The 20048-nt window shown below is 41.6% G+C and overlaps 1 protein-coding gene and 1 non-coding gene across 5 annotated transcripts in view; one reads left to right on the top strand and one right to left on the bottom strand.

Moving 5' to 3' along the window:
* SLC22A15 (solute carrier family 22 member 15) overlaps positions 1 to 20048 on the bottom strand; it is a 76320-nt gene that overhangs the window by 7923 nt on the left and 48349 nt on the right. For 3 of the 4 annotated variants that reach the window (XM_031457884.2, XM_064488872.1, XM_031457885.2), the window contains exons 7-11: positions 18422 to 18562; positions 15931 to 16016; positions 3518 to 3638; positions 1936 to 2008; positions 21 to 209 (exon numbers count right to left, since the gene is read on the bottom strand). In XM_031457884.2, the coding sequence (XP_031313744.1) occupies positions 21 to 209; positions 1936 to 2008; positions 3518 to 3638; positions 15931 to 16016; positions 18422 to 18562 (610 nt within the window). Of the gene's footprint in view, positions 1 to 20; positions 210 to 1931; positions 2009 to 3517; positions 3639 to 15930; positions 16017 to 18421; positions 18563 to 20048 lie in introns of all 4 variants that reach the window. The other variant, XM_064488873.1, reaches the window with a different exon arrangement.
* TRNAT-GGU (transfer RNA threonine (anticodon GGU)) lies at positions 9476 to 9547 on the top strand. Its single transcript has one exon. It is a non-coding gene; the product is annotated as a tRNA-Thr (tRNA).

Raw genomic sequence — 20048 nt, 5'->3', positions numbered from 1 at the left:
GATTAAGAAACATTCCATACCTGAGGGGGATCCAAGGTCTGTAAAGATAGCGCTTCCTCCCCTAGCCTCCGATAGGAATACACCTGAAGGTCAGAAAACGTCTCTAGCAATGGGCTGTTGAGGGTTTCTGGCAATAATAAACTCAGGAGGCCTGAGGTCAGCCCCGTGGCTCCGAAGACAATGAAGGGTAAAGACCACTGCACATACTTCTGTAGGGGCAGGGAGTGGAATGAAAACAAACAAAGACTCCGTTAGCTTCCTGGCAGGTCACATCACAGGTTTTATGACCGAGGACCTGTCCTGGTTACCGTCCAGGTAACCTTCCCACAAGAATACACTGTAAAGTCCTTCTTCTTCCACTACAGTCACCAGGCACAGAGATGGGAGTGAGTAAACCAAAAAGACAGAGCAGGCCTGCGGATCAGAAGCTGCAGGCTATTTTACGCGTTTACGCGAGGTGGGGACTGGGGGGAGGAGGCCTTGACTGTCTCTGAGCAGGGCGGATGCAGCGCAGTAGCGCCGGATTCACTCAGCACCGGAGCTGAGAAGCACAGGGTGAGAGGTTATAAACACCCTGAAAAGGGAGACAAAAGCCTACAGAAACCTACACACGTGTTTGAAAACCTGATCTGAACATCAGGGCTGGTAGAGGGCTGGTCCAAAAGATATTCTCAGGAAAATGTAAACAGTTCGTTTACATACAAACGGGTTCAAAGGTCACACCCCAGTCCCTGCAGGAGGTGGCTCTGGGGATTTCTGAGCTGATTACCATTCCTGAATTCCTTCACGGGAGCCACCCAACTTTGTCGTCTCCTGGTTTGGGCTCCCAAATTCTGTGGATCAGACCTCTACAAGTCAGGGTGTCCCCTCTGATCATCTTTTCCTGATTTTTCAAAAGTGAAGAAATGATGGAGAAGGAGAGGGAGGAAGGGAGGGGGGAGGGAGAGGGAGCAGGGGGAGGAGGAAGTCTGACCTCTGGCCCTCTGCATGCAAGCACATGCCTAGAACTGTAGGTTGTACACGAGTTGTTCAACCAAGGGGAACTTGGCCCTCTCACCTGTTCCCAACTTAGCGGGAATCAGTGGAGACACAGAGCTGGGTGTTCTAAGGCTCTGAGAGAGCCATCCAAAGGCGGGTGTCTTTAATGATAAACACCTCTTGGTGGACACATTTTGCAGAATGGAACTAATATGACTCCTTCATAAGAGGGGGCTCGTGATCTAAAATTGATCATGAAACATGAAGAGATACTCAGAAAAAGGAAGTGTGTCACACTTCCTCAGGAAAAGAAAGGGCTACAATGGCATTTCAGAGATGTCTTGTACTAGGATGTGGTGAATAAAGATGCCCGAGTGATGAGCAGTTACCTGCGGAACAGGCTCACAAGCCCCGCTCTCCCGTCAAGGAGCCTTGGCAGGGAAAGTCGGGCAGGAGACCAGGCAGAGATGTGCACAGGGGCTCCGAGGAATCTTTCTTAGAACCTGGATGGATTTTAGGGCTGTCATGTACTCTTGTTCCCCTTCCATATATTTCTCTTCTAATTCTCTTTCCCAAGTGGTGTGCCGCATTCTCCTCTTTAATACAGGGGTAACAACAATGCCTGCCTCATATGGCTGCTGTGAAGACTGCACGAGACGATATACGCAGAGGGCTCAGCACTGAGCCCAGCACACAGCAGAAACTTAGGAACTGTTCACTGACCGACTAACTGACCCATGGAGACCAGAAGAGGCAAGCTGGCATCAGCTCTCTCTCCAGCGAATAGAGACCATCCATGGCAAGGGTCCATCTGCCCTGACCCATCTTTTATCTAAAAGGCACAAGGTTCACATATGTGTCAGGCTGATCTTCAACGGCAGCTGTTTGTTACCTCTTTCTACTCAAAAGCACAAAGCAGAGACTCAGGAAAAACAAAATTAGGAGGTACAAACCAACCAGTGAGGGGACGAAGGGAGCAATAATCCCACCAACTCGGGAGAACATGGAACAAGTTCCAAGCCCAACGTTCCTGAAAGGCATAAGAGAAAGGAAAATCAGAAAGTTCTAGTGGGAAAACTGAAAGACTCTGGGGCATGGTGCACCCTAACAACATGTCCCAAAGGGGAAGCACAGGACGTGAGGGTGCTGCCTGCTAGGACTTTCGGTGATGCTGCAAATGTGCCCTGTCCAATGTGGAAGCCCCAGACACATCTGGCTACCGAGCCCTCAGTGTGATGGAGACGGAGAAACAGAATTTTCCATTCACTTCATTTTAATTCATTTAAACAGCCACATGCGGCTAGTAACTACCATACTGGACAGGGCTGGGACAGAGGCTGGTGCAGAAATGAGCATGTGAGTATTTCTTGTTAAATGTTCTGAAGGGTTTTTGTGTCTTAGGTTTCCCATCAGTTAAAACAGCTATAGAAGAGCCAGGACTTCATGATCTGAAAAGTCTGCCCACTTCTTCAAATTCAACTAATTAACTATTAAAGGGTCAGGCATATACCTAAGAACTGACTGAGCACAGATTCTCAGGAAACCAAGAACATTACCCCCTTGGGGAGCGTGGGTATCAGCGAGGGGGGAGGAAGGGAGGATGATGACGTTACAGACAGGGTGACCGTACGTCAGCCCGTTACCCCAGCCTAATTGTTAATAATGCCCACATTCACTCTCAAAAGTAACCCAGTTTGCACCAAATGGTCATCTTAGTTTTACAGCCAACAGCCAGAGAAAAGTAGGTGGCGGGAACAATCAGGCAATGACCAGGTGACTGCATAACCTCATCTCTTACCGGGAAAAAGGCAGACAGAACCACTGGGCTCCTGGCACAGATAAGGGGAACGGAAGGCTCTGATTGGAATGATTCTCACAAGAGTCTGGGGAAGAGCTGTCTGGGGGGTACAGCCTAGCCCACACAGGCAGTTCTGCAAAGTCTAAGCTGGACTCCTACCCTTCAAGTTTAGGTGTTTTTTTGTTTGTTTGTTTACAAGCTTATTTTATGAGGGGGAACTTAGAAATGGTTGGTTTTGATATAAGTAAGCATGGCCAACTGACTAGAAACTACCTTTCACAACTAATTTGTAAATCTCATATTCACTTATTACCGTACGGAATTACCTTTTTAAAAATACATATACTTTGTGCTAAAATACAGGCTCTGTGATAACAGGGACCTTGTCCCCTGGTCCATCATGTGCCTGACACAGGAGGGGTGGCCAAATAAAGTGAGTCCACTGAAATAAAAACGGCATCTGAGCACTACCGGGTGATGGGATGTGCGTAGGGTAGAGACCTTCTCTTGTGATTTACACCAGGGAATTCAGCCCGAGATTAAGCTACGTCCTCCTTAGCCTGGCGGGCGAGGAGCAGTGTCCACGGTGTCTGGGCTCACAACTGCTTGCTGAGTGGCTGCTGGGCCCCCGTCACTGTTCTCCAGGTGAGGGGAGAACCACGCCTCCGGTGATGCAAAACCCTCCAGCAGGGCGCAGGCCCAGGGAAGGAGAGGGGAGAGGGGGCTGAGTGTGGGGCGTACCTGATGACTGTGGGGTACAGCTCCGACGTGTAGATGTACACGATGTTGAAGGCCGCACTGATTGTCAGCTTCCCCAGCAGGGACAAGGAATGGCTGTTCACCACCGCAAACACCCCTGTGTCTGAGGAGAACAAGAGCGACGCCTGTGAGGTCCTTAGGGGAGGAAAACTCCTCCAGGTGACAGATTTAATTCTGAAGGAGTGAGAGGCGCTCCTATTGATCTCAACCCGCGAAGAGGTACTGTAACCGAACACACATCCAGAAGGTGTGGTCATCACACACAGCACACACGCAAATACTTCTCGGCGTTTAGCCCACTCCCGGGAAATCTCACACCGTGACTGTCACAACGCGTGATGGAACCGGCATTCACCCCAGAGCAACAGAGCTCCCCGAAAACTTCCGTACTGGAGTCAAGTTTCCAGAAAAGTCTATTTAAGGGTGTTACTCGCCTCTCCTTTCTTCCCAACCTTGTTCAACAATCAATGATGTAAAATGATGTAAAATCATTCAGCATGACAAACCTGCGCACGTGAGAGAAGAAAGTCCAGTCCTATCCAGTTTGCATTCTGTTTGAGGTTCCGTTGCAAAGATAAGGAATAATCCCATTAAACTACCATAGAAGATATAAAACTGAATGTTCTTTCACAGCAAAAAAAAATGTGACAATGAATATATGTATGTTCATGTATAACTGAAAAATCATGCTCTACACTGGAATCTGACACAACACTGTAAAATGACTATAACTCAATAAAAAAAAAGTTAAAAAAAAGAAAAACAAAAGAAAAAAACCTTAAAAAAACCCCCAAAACTGAATGTTCTTTAACAAACAAGACTAAGCATGGAGCTACTTTTAATCCTTCCTCCTTTCCAACTTCGTACTTGGATTATTGATCCATAATGATATTTGAGTTTCTTAAGGGAACGTTTTTACATACAATGCATTTATGTCTTTTCATTTCCTTATCAAAAATATTATCAATTGTCCAATGGTTCATTCCTTTATTAACACTATCTTCTCTGGGATCTCACAATTTAATTATTCCCTTGCAAACAGATTTAACATCTCCCCTTCAACAACCCACTAGCTCCTACCTTCAAGAACACAGTTTTCTCCTTTGGAAGAAAAAACAAAAATGCTCACTAACTCTGTGATACTTTCTCCCCTTCACTATCAAACGTCTCCAGCGAGGGACCAACCTTCCATTTCTTCAGATGCATCTGCCCAGTAACTCAGTACAATGTGGCTTCAGTACCACCCTCTCTGAAACTTCTATTCTTGAATGTTGACAGCAATGTCCTAATCACCAAGGTAACTGCCTCTCATTCTCCTTGACATTTCGGCCCTAATAGAACACGCCTGCCCCTTCCCTGGGACTGCATGCTTGGCTCATCTAAACCACTCTTCCCTTAAATAACTCAAGTGCAATCAATATCCTCTCCTTCCTTTGACCTCCACTGCCTTGATCTTCCAATCCCTGCAACCGGCATGCTTCAGACACTCTCTGGTAGCTGCTTTTTTTTTTCCATCCGGCCTGCCCAAAATGTGTTTTGAGTTGTCTCAGGCTAAGGCCTTGTTTGTGTCTGTTTCCCTCACAGCACCTCCCACAGTATGATGCACAGGGGTGTTCACTAGACATTTAGTGAGCGAATAAGGGTAAGGACTACAATAGGAATTAATTTGGGTGAAAAAGAATCTGTGTTCATGCTCTCTCAACATCTGAAGAGGGAGGCACATAAGACCCTCCTTTCCAAAGTGCAAGCTTCACATTTCCAGCTTGACTATGAAATAAATCCTCATCTACTTTAAAGATGGCGTCCTGCACGCAGTGGCCCAGGCTCTGCCAAACTCCACCATCTGCGGCCGCCTTCTCTTCTGCCAGGCTATTTGGAAGGATATGTCGGCAGTTTTAGGTACTGAATATATTATTTTAAGCCATGAGGTGCTTGTGGAAAAAGAACCATGCCTTTCAGCATTCACCCCAAGATATACGTCTGCACTTCTGATATCTAACAATTTTAGTTAAACCAATAATGAGGGCAAATTAAATGCATCAATTATTTTCCAGAAACCTGAGTGAGTCAGGAAGAGGTCTTGGGTGGCACCGAAGCAAACAGAAATGTGCACATTTGCTTGACTACAAATGATCTTTGGGACTGTTTTCAACCCATATAGGATGGCATCTTTCAGAACTGTATTGCAGACACTCCGTGACATCTTTAAAACTTGTCAGGGGATTGCCATCCTGAAAATTAAATTCAAATAACATGTCACAGAAGGCTTATCATCTAAACGCCCACAAGTCCCAAGTCTGGAAGAAGTCTCCCAGCTCAGGACACTTCCGGCTGCGGCCCATCTGGGGAGCCTGGCTCCAGCTGCATACCCACAGGGAGCCACCTCCAGCCTGACACCTCATCTGATGCTTGCAACTTGTCTCCTATGTTCTGGCCAGCAGAGTCTGCAGTGGCCACTTGAACCTGGGGGAACTAACTTACTCCCAAGGTAGCCCATGTCAATTTCAGACAGCTCTGTTAGAAAATTATTTCTTAGCCATCTGTGGAGCTGCTGGGTTGTTCAGGAAGGCACTGCAGCCACTGGGCTGGTTCCCTGGATTCCTGATCTTGAAAATGAAGTCAGATATTATTGGCTATTACCAACAAATGTTCAAAGTGACTGTTTAGGAAAAAAGAGCGATTTAATAAGAAAAATTAAGCTCAATTATCTTGGGGGGAAGAAAATATTATTTTCAGAACACTTATATCCTTCCAAGTACTGAATTCAAGAAGTCATACGTTTATTCCAATGATGCAGCTACTAAAGACATCATTTTTATAATTAGTTATCTGAAGTTTTCTCAGAGGCCATTTGTGATCACTAGAACAAAATGTCTCAGTATGTTACAGTCACATTTCACTGACCCAAAACAGTAAAAATTCAACTTAATCATCCACTTCATTCACTGGGTGATTATAGTAAACTTCTATTGTTTAGGCCTATGTTAAAAATTATGGTGCAGCCACTATGGAAAACAGTATGAAGATTCCTTAAAAAACTAAAAATAGAGTTACTCTATGATCCAGCAATCCCACTCCTGGGCATATATGCAGAGAAAACTCCAGTTTGAAAAGATACATGCACCCCCAATGTCCACAGCAAGCAGCATTATTTACAACAGACAAGACATGGAAGCAACCTAAATGTCCATTGACAGACGACTGGATAAAGAAAAGAAGATGTGTGTGTATACACACACACACACACACACACACACACACACACACACACACACACACACTGGAATACTACTGCTATTTGCAGCAACATAGATGGACCTGGAGATTATCATACTAAGTGAAGTAAGTCAAAGACAAAGACAAATATCATATAATATCACTTACATGTGGAATCTAAAGAAAAAATGATACAAATAAACTTATTTACAAAACAGAAAGATACTCACAAACATAGAAAACAAACTTATGGTTACCAAAGAGGAAAGTGGGTGGGGATAAATTGGGAATTCAGGACTAGCAGATACAAACCACTATATACAGAATAGATAAACAAGGTCCTACTGTATAGTACTCTATAGAGAACCTAATATAATAACTTATAATGAAAAAGAATCTGAAAAAGAATGTGTATATATATATATATCTGAATCACTATTCTGTACACCAGAAACTAACACAACATTGTGAATCAACTATACTTCAATTAAAAAAAAAACAAACCTTTAAGACAGCTATAGGTCCTCTTGTATGACACGTAAGTTGGGCAAAGAACCACAATTCACTTTACTTCCTTTTGGCTTTTTTTTTAAAGAAAAATACCACATATGCAGAAAATTCTGGCTCTATAGTTTCGCCATTTCTAGAATTTCACATAAATGAAATAATTCAGTTTGTAGACTTCTGTGTCTGGCTTCTTCTAGTACAGCATAATGCTTTTGAAATTTACCCACGTTACTGTGTGTATCACTAGGTCACAGCTCATTCCTCTGTTGTTGAGGAATTCTGTGTATGGATATACCACAATTTGCTTATCCATTCCTCAGCCGAGGGGCATTTGGGTTCCTTCCAGTATGGGGCTATTATTAATAAAGCTACTGTGAACATTTGCATCAAAGTCCTTGTGTGGATCTATGTTTCTCCTTCTCTTGGATAAAGTTGGGTCGGACAAATGTATGTTGCACTTTAAAGTAGCTGCCAATGTTTTCCAGAGCATCTGTACCATTTTTTTGTTTCTATCAGCAGTGTATAAGAAAGTGTTTCCATTCTTTCTTATCATTGCCAACATTTGGTATTGTCAGTGTCTAATTTTAGCCATTTTAATAGGCATGTAGTGGTATCTCGTGGTTTTAATTTCCATTTCCCTAATGTCTAATGATGCTGAGCATCTTTTCCCATGCTTATCTTCCATTTTTATATTCTTTCAGAGAAGTGTCTGTCCAAACTTTTTGCCCATTTTCTTCCACATTACTGAAATTGGAAGAGTCCATTCTGTCTTCTGGGTACAAGTTCTTTATCAGGTATATATTTTGCAAATATTTTTCCCAGTCTGTATCTTGCTTTTCATTTCCTTAACAATGTTTTTTTTACAAAGCTGGAATCTTAATTTTGATGAAGTCTAAATTATGGATTTTTTTTCTTTTTGTGCTTTTTGTGTCATATTTAAGAAATGTCTGCCTAACCCAAAGTTACTGAGATTTTCTTCCATGTTCTCTTTTAGAAGTTGTGCAGTTTTAGCTTTTACACTGTTGATGAAAAAAATGAACCACCTAAAAGTTAAGAATCGTGTTTTATTTGGCAGACATACTGGGGTCTTAAGCATGGGAGACAGGCTCTCAGACAGCTCTAAGGGACTGTTACAAAGAGGTAACCGAGGAGCCAGGATATATGAGGTTCTGGAAAAAAAATCCACAAAAAACAAAAACAAAAACCCCCCAAAAACCCCCAAGTAACTGGACTATCATAAGATTATTGTTAATGAAAGAAAAACCAGACATCTCAAGTTAATGAATTTAGAACTTTTCTATGTATGGGAAGATGCAAGAACCTGGGCTCACTGAAATCATTCCTCTGATATGAATCTTAACTATCTAGGGCCAGTATCCTGTATTCTCCATCCTGAATTCCTTCAGGGTGCACCTTCAGGGGTGGGGCTGCTGCAGTGGCTGATGGCTTGATGGCCACAGCATCCTCAGTTTTTTGATATGGCAGGTGACATTCTTTGTCCACACACTTGTGTCTACCATCCATTTCAAGTTAATTACTGCATATGATGTGATGTGCAGATGTGGCATGCAGATCGAAGTTAAATTTTTTACATATGGATGTCCAATTATTTCAGCACTGTTTGTTGAAAAGATTTTTTCCTCACTGAATTGACTTATAAAAAATCAATTGACCATGTGTATTCTTCCCTATGTGGGTTATGATTGAACAAAACATTTTTAAAAGGTGAATAAAATCTCAGTCCCCCTCAAAAAATAAAATAAAAATCAACTGACCGTATACATGGGTATTTCATACTTAATTCTTTTGTTACCTATATATCTACTCTTATGACAACATTATACTATCTCAATTAATGTAATTTTGTAGTAAGTTTTAAAATCGGATAGGATAAGTCCTCCAACTTAATTTTTTATTTTGGATATTCTAGATCCTTTGCATTTCTATAAAAATTTTAGTATTAGCTTGTCAATATCTATCAACAAAAAGAAACTTGCTGTAAATTTCATTGGGATCGTGATGAAGATAGATTGATTTGGGGAGAACTGACATCTTGAACAATATTTTCTGATCCTTAATCATGAGAAGCTCTTCTCTTATTATCATCATCACCACCAATTCACTTATTAAGCCTTCTTTAATTTCTTACATCAGTGTTTTATATTTTATAGTTTTCTATAAGTCTTATACATATTTTATAAAATCTATCCCGGGGGGAGGGGAATAGCTCAGTGGTAGAGTGCATGCTCGGTGTGCACAAGGTCCTGGGTTCAATCCCCAGTTCCCCCATTTAAAAAAAAAAAAAGGAATTAGTCCTAAGTATTACATATTTTTAATTTTTTAAAATAAATGGCATTGTTTTATTTCAATTTTGAACTGTTTGTTGCTAATATATAGAAATAAAATTATGTCACGTGACTCTGCTAAAGTCATTGATTAATTCTAATCAGTTTTTTTATGATTTTCTATGGATATATAGAAATAAAATTAGGTTACGTAACTCTGCTAAACTCATTGATTAATTCTGATAGATTTTTTTTTTTAGGATTTTCTATGGAGACAATCATGTAGTCTTGTGAATACAGACAGTTTTACTTCTTCCTTTCCAATTTGGATCCTTCTAATTTCTTTTTACTGCCTTATTGCATTTGCTAGTAATTTCAGTACAATGTTCCATAGAAGTGGCAAGAATATCCATTCTTGCCTTTTTCCCTGATCTTAGGGAACAAGCATTTAGTTTTTCACCATTTAATGTGATGTTAGTTGTAGGTTTTTCTTTATCAGGTTAAAGAAACTTCTACTTCTAGTTGCTGCTAGTTTCTGTAACAAATGGGTGTTGAATTCTGACAAATGTTCTTTCTACTTGTATTGAAATGATAGTATGATTCTTTTTTCCCTTTTTGGTCTTTTAGTAATTAACAGTGATTGGCTTTTGAATGTTAAACCAACCTTGCACTTGCTGGATAACCCCTGCTTGGTGGTCACAATGTATTACCCTTTTTATTCATTGCTGGATTCAATTTGCTAATATTTACTTAAGGATTTTTACATCTAAATTAATGAAGAATGCTGTTATATAGTTTTCTCAGAATGTCTTTGTTTGGTCTTAGTATCAGGGTAATTGCTGGCCTCACAGACTGGGTTGGAAGAGTTATTTCCTCTTTTTTTTTTTATTTTTTAGAAGAATGTGTAGGATTATATTACTTCTTCGTTATGTGTTTCAGAATTTACCAGGGAAGTTATCTGGGCCTGGAATTCTCTTTGTGAGAATGTTTTAAACTACCAATTACATTTCTTTACTGGATTTAGGGCTATTCAGGTTATCTATTTTTTGAGTACATTTTGGTAGTTGGTCTCTTACACGGAATTTATGTTTTGCCTAAGCTGAATTCATTGGTATAAAAACGTTGATTAACATTCCCTTACAAATACCTACAGTGTCTATAGTCAAGTCCCTCTTTCAGTCCTGATATTGGTAATTTGTGTCTTCTCTCTTTTTCCTTTATTAGTTTGGCTAGAGATTTATTGATTTTATTGATTTCAACAATCAGCTTTTGGTTTCATTGATTTTTCTATTATTTTCCTGTTTTTATTTCATTGATTTTGCTCTTATATTTATTATTTCCTTCCTTCTGCTTACTTTGCGTCTAATTTGTCACTTAAAAAAAAACTTGTCTTTTATTTTCTTAAGGGAAAGCCTGGATCATTGATTTTAAACCTTTTTTTTCTGATATATTTTTAAATTATATATATAAACCTCCCCTGAAGCACTGTTTTACTGCATCCCACAGAGTTGATATGTTGTACCTTAATTGTTGTTTAATTTAAAATATTTTCTAATTTCCTTTGTGATTTCTTCTTTCACCCATGCATTTTTAGAAGACTGTTTTTTAAAATCCAAATATTTAAGGATTTTTCTGATATCTTTCTCTTGCTGATTTCTAGTTTAATTCCATTCTGGTCTAAGAACTTATTTTTGCAAGATTTCAACCCTTTTAAATTTATTGAAACTTGTTTTCTGGCCCAGAACATGGTCTCTCTTGGTAAATATTCTGGATGCACTTCAGATGAAACACCTACTCTTCTGTTTTAGGGTAGTGTGTTTCACAAATGTCAATGAGGTCACGTTGACTGTTCAAGTCTCCACATCCTTAATTCTTTTCTGTCTACTTTTTCTATCAATCATTGAGAGAACATATTGAAATATCCAACTATTATGCTGAGTTTGTCTATTTCTCCTTTCAATTCTATCCATTTTGTTTCCTGTCCTCTGAATCTGTTATCAGATGTATACACAATCAGGACTGTAACATCTTCTTGATGAACTGACCACTTTCTCATTACGTGTTTACAGTTTCCATCAAATCTGGAAAGCAGGTGAGCATCATTTCTGCAAATAGCTTTTCTTTACTTCCTCCTTCTTAGGCTCTAATGGCACACACGCTGGGCTTAGTGTTGTCCTACGACTTTTGTTTGTTTCATTCTGGAGTTTATTCTGTTATGTCTTTCTCACGGATCTTCTGTAGTTAATCTCATTCACTGCATTTTATTTTTCATACAGTGTATGTTTCATCTCTAGATGTTACGTATCTTTTTTCATATCTTCTGTTTCTCTGCTCATTGTGATCATGCTTTCTTCTATCTTCTTAAACAAATGGCATATATCTGTAATAGATGTTTTAAGGTTCCTATCTCCTCACTGTATTATCTGTATCACTTTTGGTTTTGTTTCTATTGACCTCTCTCCTGGCTTTTCCCACTTATTTGCATGCCTGGTAGTACTGACTGGATGTCATAGCTTGTGACTGTTACACTGTTAAGTTCTGAATTTTATTGTATTCCTTTGAACACTGTTGTTCTTTTTCCTGGAATGCAGTTAAGTTACTTGGAATCACTTAATCCTCTGAATTTTTTAAGCACGTTTAAGGCAAGCAGAGAACAGCCTACAGTGCTGGGCTACTTTGACACAGAAGGTCTCTACCCAATGTTCCACACGTGGCTGAAGAGAACACAAACCAGGCACGGCCTGAGGTTCCCAAAATTGTTCCACCTGCTCCCTTCTGGTGGCCCTCTCCCCAGCCTCAGTAGCTTCCTCAAATGCATGCACAGATCAGTAAGCAGCCAAAGACTCACAGGCCCCTTCAGCGATCTCTGGAGTTCTTCCTCTGTGTATCTTCCTCCTCTCCAGAATTTTGTGCAGCAAATCCTAGCCATTTTGACCTCCCCAAGCTTTACTATCTGTCTCCTCAATTCTGTAAGAGCACCAGGATTCACCAGGCTCCAAGCCCCCTCTGTGCACTGTGGTTTGGAGACCCGAGCTTGGGCACTCCTGGGGCACCCTTTGTTTTCCTTTCTCTCAGGGATCCCATCTGTCCTCTGCAGCCTGTTGTCCAATGTCTGAAAATCAGTGTTTCTTACATTTTGTCTGGTTTTATAGTTGTTTTAAAACAGGAGACTAGCTGGTCTCCATTACTATCCTAGCCTGTCAAAATGACAGTTCCTGCAGCATTCTATTGTCAACACTCATATGGCACCTTCTGTCTTTTATTGTTTTTATTTTCGTTTCTGTTTTTATGGATCATTCACTTTCCTCACTAGACTGTAAACTCTTTGAGGCCCAGAGCTAGGTCTTAATTATGAACAGTACCCCATATATACCAGGGCCTTTAAAAGTCAAATGACTAAAGAATGGGCAGGTGAGGCTGAAAACAGAAACGAGATATGAAGGTTCTGCTAGAGCTGAGTTTGAGGACACTCCCTGTTTATCCAGTCATGTGCTGGGACTTCCTGGTATTCAAATCCTCTGGTAGAATCACAACCACCAGAAACTTCCTTTCAACCTCCTGGCCCAGTGCACCCTGACATGCCAGGTTCTTGAACCCAGGCTAATTCCCAGCAGGCCTGCCCACTGAAGAGTTAAGAATGGGCCCAAATCAGGCAGCATTAATTCCCTAAGGCTACAGCTTCACCATATGCAATAAATACTTTGGTCCTAAAACTCTAAGAGGGCAAACCAGCATTTCCCAAAGAGTACTGACTTTAGAGTCAGAGAAACCTGGAATCTAAATCCCAGGTGTGCTGCTTACTCGCTGTGCAACCCTGGACAAGTTGCTTGACCTACCTGAGCTTTAATTTCCTTAAGAAATGGGGATAATATGTAATACCGTCTACATATTTGGAGAACCCAGCACATAGTCAATACTTAATAAGTGCTTGCCAGTATTGCAGCTTAATTAGGAACCTTCAAGAAAGGATAGAGACAAGGTAAAATGTTTAATGACCAATCTGTGGAAAAAATTAGCGACCACTTGGTAACACTGCTCCCAGGGGAGACCATTTACTCAGCGGCCAACCATGGTGCACGTATGTACTGGATAGGGCACTTCTGTCTAATAATTACCAACCACAGGCTGAGGAATGCCAAGCAATCTATTTTCTGGCTTCCTGGCTATCTCTTACAGCAGCATGCCTCTGTCTGTGCCTCAGATGCAGAGGACCACCATCATATGCAGATGCTGAAAAAGAGTTTGCAGGTGGCGGGACACCTAAGTTGGCAGAAAGGAGAGAGTGAATGCACGTTTGGTAGGGAAAAGTGAGGGCAAATGAGCATACAAAGCAGTGAGAAAATGAGTGGTCACCAAGCTCACATGAGATGTTAATAGGATTTTTCAAACTACTAGTTCTCTCTCTTAATATATACTCATCAGGACTTTCATAAGAGGTAGCTTAAAGCTCAGAACTTTGAAAAAAATTGAGATTTAAAAGAAAGCTATCAAAATATATTGAAGAGTAAAGATGAAAGGTTCAAAGAAAGTTTAAAGAACAAATAGCTTAAAGAAGAGAAGATTCAGGAATAGTTAGATGACTCCCTGCAAGCAGAGAAAGGATTATGCAAAAAAAAAAAAGGGGGGGGTGACCATCTGTTCTCTATCTCTAGTGATGAATAAAATGAAAGGAAATGGGCTCAGTTGTAGTGGAAGAGGATGATTCTAACATTCTAATGGCTATTAAAAATAGAAACAATTTGCTAAGGGACATGGTGGAATTTCTTTCCCTGGAAATCTTCAAAAATAGATAGGCATCCACTTTCGTGAGTATGACAGAGGAATCGTGTTCCGAGGCACATCTGTGGGGGTCTGTAAGACACTCAGCTGTGCTATGCTTGTTACTCAGGGTCCACCAGGGGCTCAGTCAACAAGGGGCTCACGCTGCACTCTTCAGACAGACTGGAAGTGAGCAGAGAGTGATGGCTGGTCTGGGCAGGAGACCCTGGATCTGCTCTCCCTTTGGGTTTATGTAGAAAGGGCCGTGTGCAGAGTCCTGGGGTGTGGGTCACCTGCAGTACAGATGTGTGGCGGTGAGGAAAGACATGAACTGGCCCGGCCTGCAGAGGAGTGACAGCTTACAGGTGAGGCAGAGAGTAACAAGGAGAAGCTTCTCTCTATAGGTGACAAACAGAACACCAGGCTATTACAGTAGAAAACAACGGAATTTCCAGGTTGTCTTTGAAAAACAGAATCTGCTGAACCACAAGCCCATTAAGGTCTTGTCCCAGACAAACGGAACGGGGCACATAGTTGTGCAAGCCCACGGCAGGGCAGCAGCTGAGGAGTTTCTCCTTTTCCTGGCACTAGCACAGGCAACAATTTCCTAAGAGGTAAGAAACAGGCAAACTTACTGAATTCTCTAGTTTCCAGGATTCCATGAAAATCACTATGAGGCTGTTCTAAATACTGAGTAAAATCCTAACTAGTGATTTAAGGCACAGAACTTGGGACAGCAGCCAACAGCACGGCAGGTGTACTGGAGGGTCGCAGAACGAGACACGTGGCCTCGGGGTCTTCAGTGAGACGCTGGTACAGCTGACCCTCAAGGAGAAGCGATCGCTGAAGGAGTACTTGATACGTGATGTGCTCCAATGGGAAACAAATCTGTGACGACCCACCCTTACTGTTGAACACGACTGCTAAAGCCACAGTTCTCAGTGCAACAGCGAGCATGGCTCAGCTGCACGAGTGTGAAAAAGAGGTTGAGAAGCAGCACCAGTTACAGAATTTCTACAGAGGCACAGGAGTCATGTTAGACAGGGTGCCAAAGGGACATTTTTGACGCTGCGTTTGCATAGCAAAGCCACAAGTTTAAAACCAGTAACTTTCCTGCGCATGTTTTGTTCACACTTTACACAAGACTGAGAAAAGGTCGATTGTCACTGTTGCTGTTGTCCTATTAGGGTGCCTTGGGAATGCTGATGGAGATACCGAGGGGTGCCAAAGTCACCTCTGAGAACCAGTGCCTCTCATCCCCAGTCTAGTGATTGGCTGGAATGAGGAGAGCAATCTGCAGCCTTGGACGGAGTTCCTTTCTGTGCAGAACTAAATGGTCCTCATCATCATCAGATAAACAACTCTCACATCACCAGGACTGCAGTCCAGACACCCCAGATGGTAGCTTAATCGCCTGAAAGAATTAATAGTGCACCTCTAAGCACATTATTCACCCGGAGAATAGTTCAGGCAATGGAGAGAATCTGGCCCATTGTAGCCCACACAATTGCTAAATAATATGCAATCACAGAAATGAAGCATGGCATATGGTAATCTCTCCACTGTATTGAGATTCATTGTAATAAAAGTGCTGTTCAAAACCCTCACGGAGAAATTGGAAGGGCCTACCTTTCTTTTCTGGAAGAAACATGACAATGAGACAAGCCAGTCCTCCCAGGCACAGAAATGCTGCTAATGTCCGCTTCCGACCAAACCTAAATAATACAGAGACATTCATGTTTCTCTTGAGAATCTTATCAATTCATCCCCTCCATCTCCCCAACCTTCCTTTTTAAAGGTCCTCAGTTTCATTAGATATGCATCTTTTCTCAAGGAGTGAGTGGCAGATGCGACTGACCAGGCCCTAAGATTAGCAATCATCACAAAACAAAGGAAAACTTGCTGGTCGGCAGGATTAAATGATGTGTGCAGGAAAAGAACATAGAATCGTTCTACCTATTTCTGTGAGTGTTTACTATGGTCCAGGCACAGTCGGAAACACTTTCTATTATCTTACTTCATGCTGATAATAAACCTGCCGTAAGGCACGTGCTGTCATATTCTCCATCTTCTAGAGAATAAAACTGAAACCCGGAGAAAGGAGTCTTCTAGCTCATTTCATTTTTTGGTTACTTGCAGCTCAAGCAATTAAAACTCTAAACACACCCCTCTTTCTCTTAAAAATATAAACAGAAAGGAATTTCTTGTTAGTATGTCAGAATGAAGTGAAATATATTGCACACTTTATTGGGAGAAATAATTTTCAACTACGAGCTCTAGACTTGGAAGAAAGTCATGGACATTAACAAGCTTGCCTTTCCTAGGGGCTGGCAACATGCCAGGTCCTGTTAGGAGCGTCAGTATTTCTTGTCATTTTTATAACAATTTTGCCAGGGGAATCTTACAATCCCTGGTGTAGGGAAAACTCCATGGAGGCTTAGTTTTATGACTGTGAGAAGTGACCTCACTAACACATTGTTAGGACTAGATTTGGACTCAGGTCTGCCTGATCCCCAAGCAGTGTTCCTTCCCTCTGCTTGAGATTTTAATCCTGACTCTGGTGGCGGTGGCTGGGAGACAGGAAAGGACCTGAGGCTCCAGGTCACTTTGCATAATATCATAGTTGGTGTGAATGCTTTCCAAGTGACAGGCACTGGGCTAGGCAGGCACTAGGGACACAAAGACATACAGAACACCCCCACGGACAGCATCCTTCTAACACTGTATGTGGTCCTCAGAGGTGAGCATAGGAAGCTGCAACCGGAGACACATGAGAGGTATCTGGCACACTGGGGATGCTGGGGACAGATTTCTGAATATGCTGCCTGATTCAGCTCTTGGACCATGATGAGAGCATGCTCAGTCACTAATAGAGGGGTGGGCGGAGGCAACTGAGATCACCTCCCAGAGAAAAGCCCTTCAATTGAAGAGACTCCAAATCTGCCTTTAAAATGCGCTAACCTCAATACCCATGACAACAGCATCCAGTGAAATGCTAGAGGAATGCCATTTTTGGTAGAAATTATGATTTCTGGAGAATGAGAAATGGCATTATCCAACTGATTCCTAGCTCACACAGAACAGGATTTTTATAATTGCCCTGGTCAGGGGTTCAATGACAGAAGGAATCTGAAAAAAACCAACGAAAGCATGCTCTACCAAAGAACTTTTTAAAAATATTTCAAAACAGTGCCCACTGACAATGAGCAGCAAAAGCAGGATTATCTTTCCCCTCAGCACAGTCAAGCGGGTTTTAAGAGGAAAGAAAAGTCTTTCTAGTTCCTCTAGTTCTTTGTCTTGTATAAGAACGTCTAAATGATAGTGATTGGAAACGAATGAAGTAATGCCATTTGCAGCAACATGGTTGGACCTAGAGATGATCATTCTAAGTGAAGTAAGTCAGACAGAGAAGGACAGATATCACATGATATCATTTGCATGTGGAATCTAAAAAAAGATACAAATTTTATTTACAGACCAGAAATAGACTCAGGGGCACAGAAAACAAACTACGGTTACCAAAGAGGAAGGGTTGGGGGAGGAATAAATTAGGAGTTTGGGATTAACAGGCACACATTACTTATATATAAAATAGATAAACAACAAGGACCTACTGTATAGTACAGGGCACTAGATTCACTCTCTTGTAATAAGCTGTAAAGGAAAAGAATCTGAAAATATATACATACATACATATATGTACACACATAAATTGATGTGTACATGTAATTGAATCGCTTTGCTGTACACCTGAAACTAACACTATAAATCAAGTATACGTCAATTAAGAAAAAACGACAGTGATTGGGTTGATGGAGTTCTATCTATGTGGAGCCAATAACCCCATCTGTTGATACTAACATCACACACAGACCGCTCAGAAACAGTCAAGTGGTAATGTCTTTTCATATTGGATTGAAAACCTAAATAAATACTCATAAACTTGCAGCCCAAGAATTACCACACTAAAAAATGAATTGTTACTGTGTTTGATCTGAAAAGAATTCTAATCACCACGGAGTATTTGGCAGATGGACAAAGACAGTAATATCTAGGTAATGACGTGTGTTAGAGTGTGTGTGTGCTCTATACGGTGTATTTCATACCCACCCATACTCACCATTTTTGGTTAATCAAGTAGATGCACACAGGGTAAGACGGAATCTCTATGAGGCCGGACAGGGCCAAGTTGACATAAATATTTCCACCTAGATCGCCTGCACTCAGGGTTAGGCCGTAATACACCAAGCTGCACACAAACCTGCAAATGGGGGCAAAAGACAAGAAAGACAACAGAAAAGCACGTAAGAATTTGCCAGAGAAGATTCAAATACTGGTTTAAACAATTGTCTCAAGTAGTAAGTTTGACTCTCCCACTGACCTTTCTATCCTAATATAATTTCTATACTAGGACAAAATAAAAAATAAAGAGGCCTTGAAAGTGATTTGAGCTCCGTCCGAATGCTCTATAATAAAGCAAATGAGTGGTCAGCTTCTGACAGAGGAGACATTGTGCTTTCATCAGGCAATTCTGCATTTAATAGAGGACAATGATTCTACTCTTATTTTATTTAATTCAACAATTTATAAAACATTTGCCTAAGGCAACTGTTATGATATTATCGAAATGACTTGAGAAAAGCACTCCCGTGGAGAAAGCCAACAGAGGATGGCACTGAGCACGCATGCTGGTAAGTGCCTGGGTCATCAGGGGGTTGCCTGTCAGCCAGAGTGACCGGGACTCCAACCGCTGACCAGGTTCTCATCCCCTCCCGGCATTCAGCAGGTGCACATGCTACAGACACCCATAACAGGAAAGAGAAGACGAGGGCCAGGACAGAGGCAGGATCCTCTGGGAGGAGCAAAGCTATTCATCTGTTTTGCACACCACTGCTGAAACACTGAGGGAATGCCTCCTGGGTGGGAGGCACTGTGCTGGGTACAGAGCCTACGTCCCACAGGAACTTAGGAGCCCAGGAGCTAAGCTGGACAGAGGGCCATCCTGAAGCCCCAGACTGGAATAGGAACTTCGTCTAGAGTGAGGGGAATATAGTGGTCCCCACTTAGCCACAGGGGATACGTTCCAACTCCCCCAGTGGATGCCTGCAACCATGGATACTACCGAATCCTATATGTATTTTTTTTCTAGACATACACCTGTGATTAAGTTTAACTTATAAATTACGCACAGTAAAAGAACATCCGAATTGCCAGCATCACTACTCTTCTGCTTTGGGGCCATTAGTAAGTAAAATAAGAGTGACTTGGATACAAGTACTGTGATATGGGGATAGCCAACCTGGTAAGAGAGACAGCAACTAAGTGACTGACAGGCAGGATATGCTGGACGAGGGGATGGTTCACGTCCCGGGTGGGACGGGGTGTGGAGGTGTGAGATTTCATCATGCTACTCAGAGTGGCACACAATTTAAAACTTAGGAGTTTTTTCCTTCTGGAATTTTCTATTGAATAGTGTTGGACTGCAGTTGACCTCGGGTGACTGAAATCACAGAAAGCAAAACCACAGATAAGGGAGGAACTACTGTGATAGGAACTTCTGTGTCTAGGAAACTGCATAATTAAAAATAAAATAAACTAGGCTAGAATAAACGAAAATACACCGACACTAGGCTTTGCTAGTAGACGAATATATTTTGCAAACCATGAATTTCTATACAAACGGTAAAACACATGGGCTTTGGAAGTTCATCAGTTTTTACAACGCATTTTGACAAGTGTTATTTTCT

This window comes from Camelus dromedarius, chromosome 9 (genome assembly GCF_036321535.1).
Source record: "Camelus dromedarius isolate mCamDro1 chromosome 9, mCamDro1.pat, whole genome shotgun sequence".
In the NCBI taxonomy this organism is placed as follows: domain Eukaryota; kingdom Metazoa; phylum Chordata; class Mammalia; order Artiodactyla; family Camelidae; genus Camelus; species Camelus dromedarius.
The sequence above is the reverse complement of the archived record's forward strand: the minus strand, read 5'-3'. Positions and strand labels throughout refer to the sequence as shown.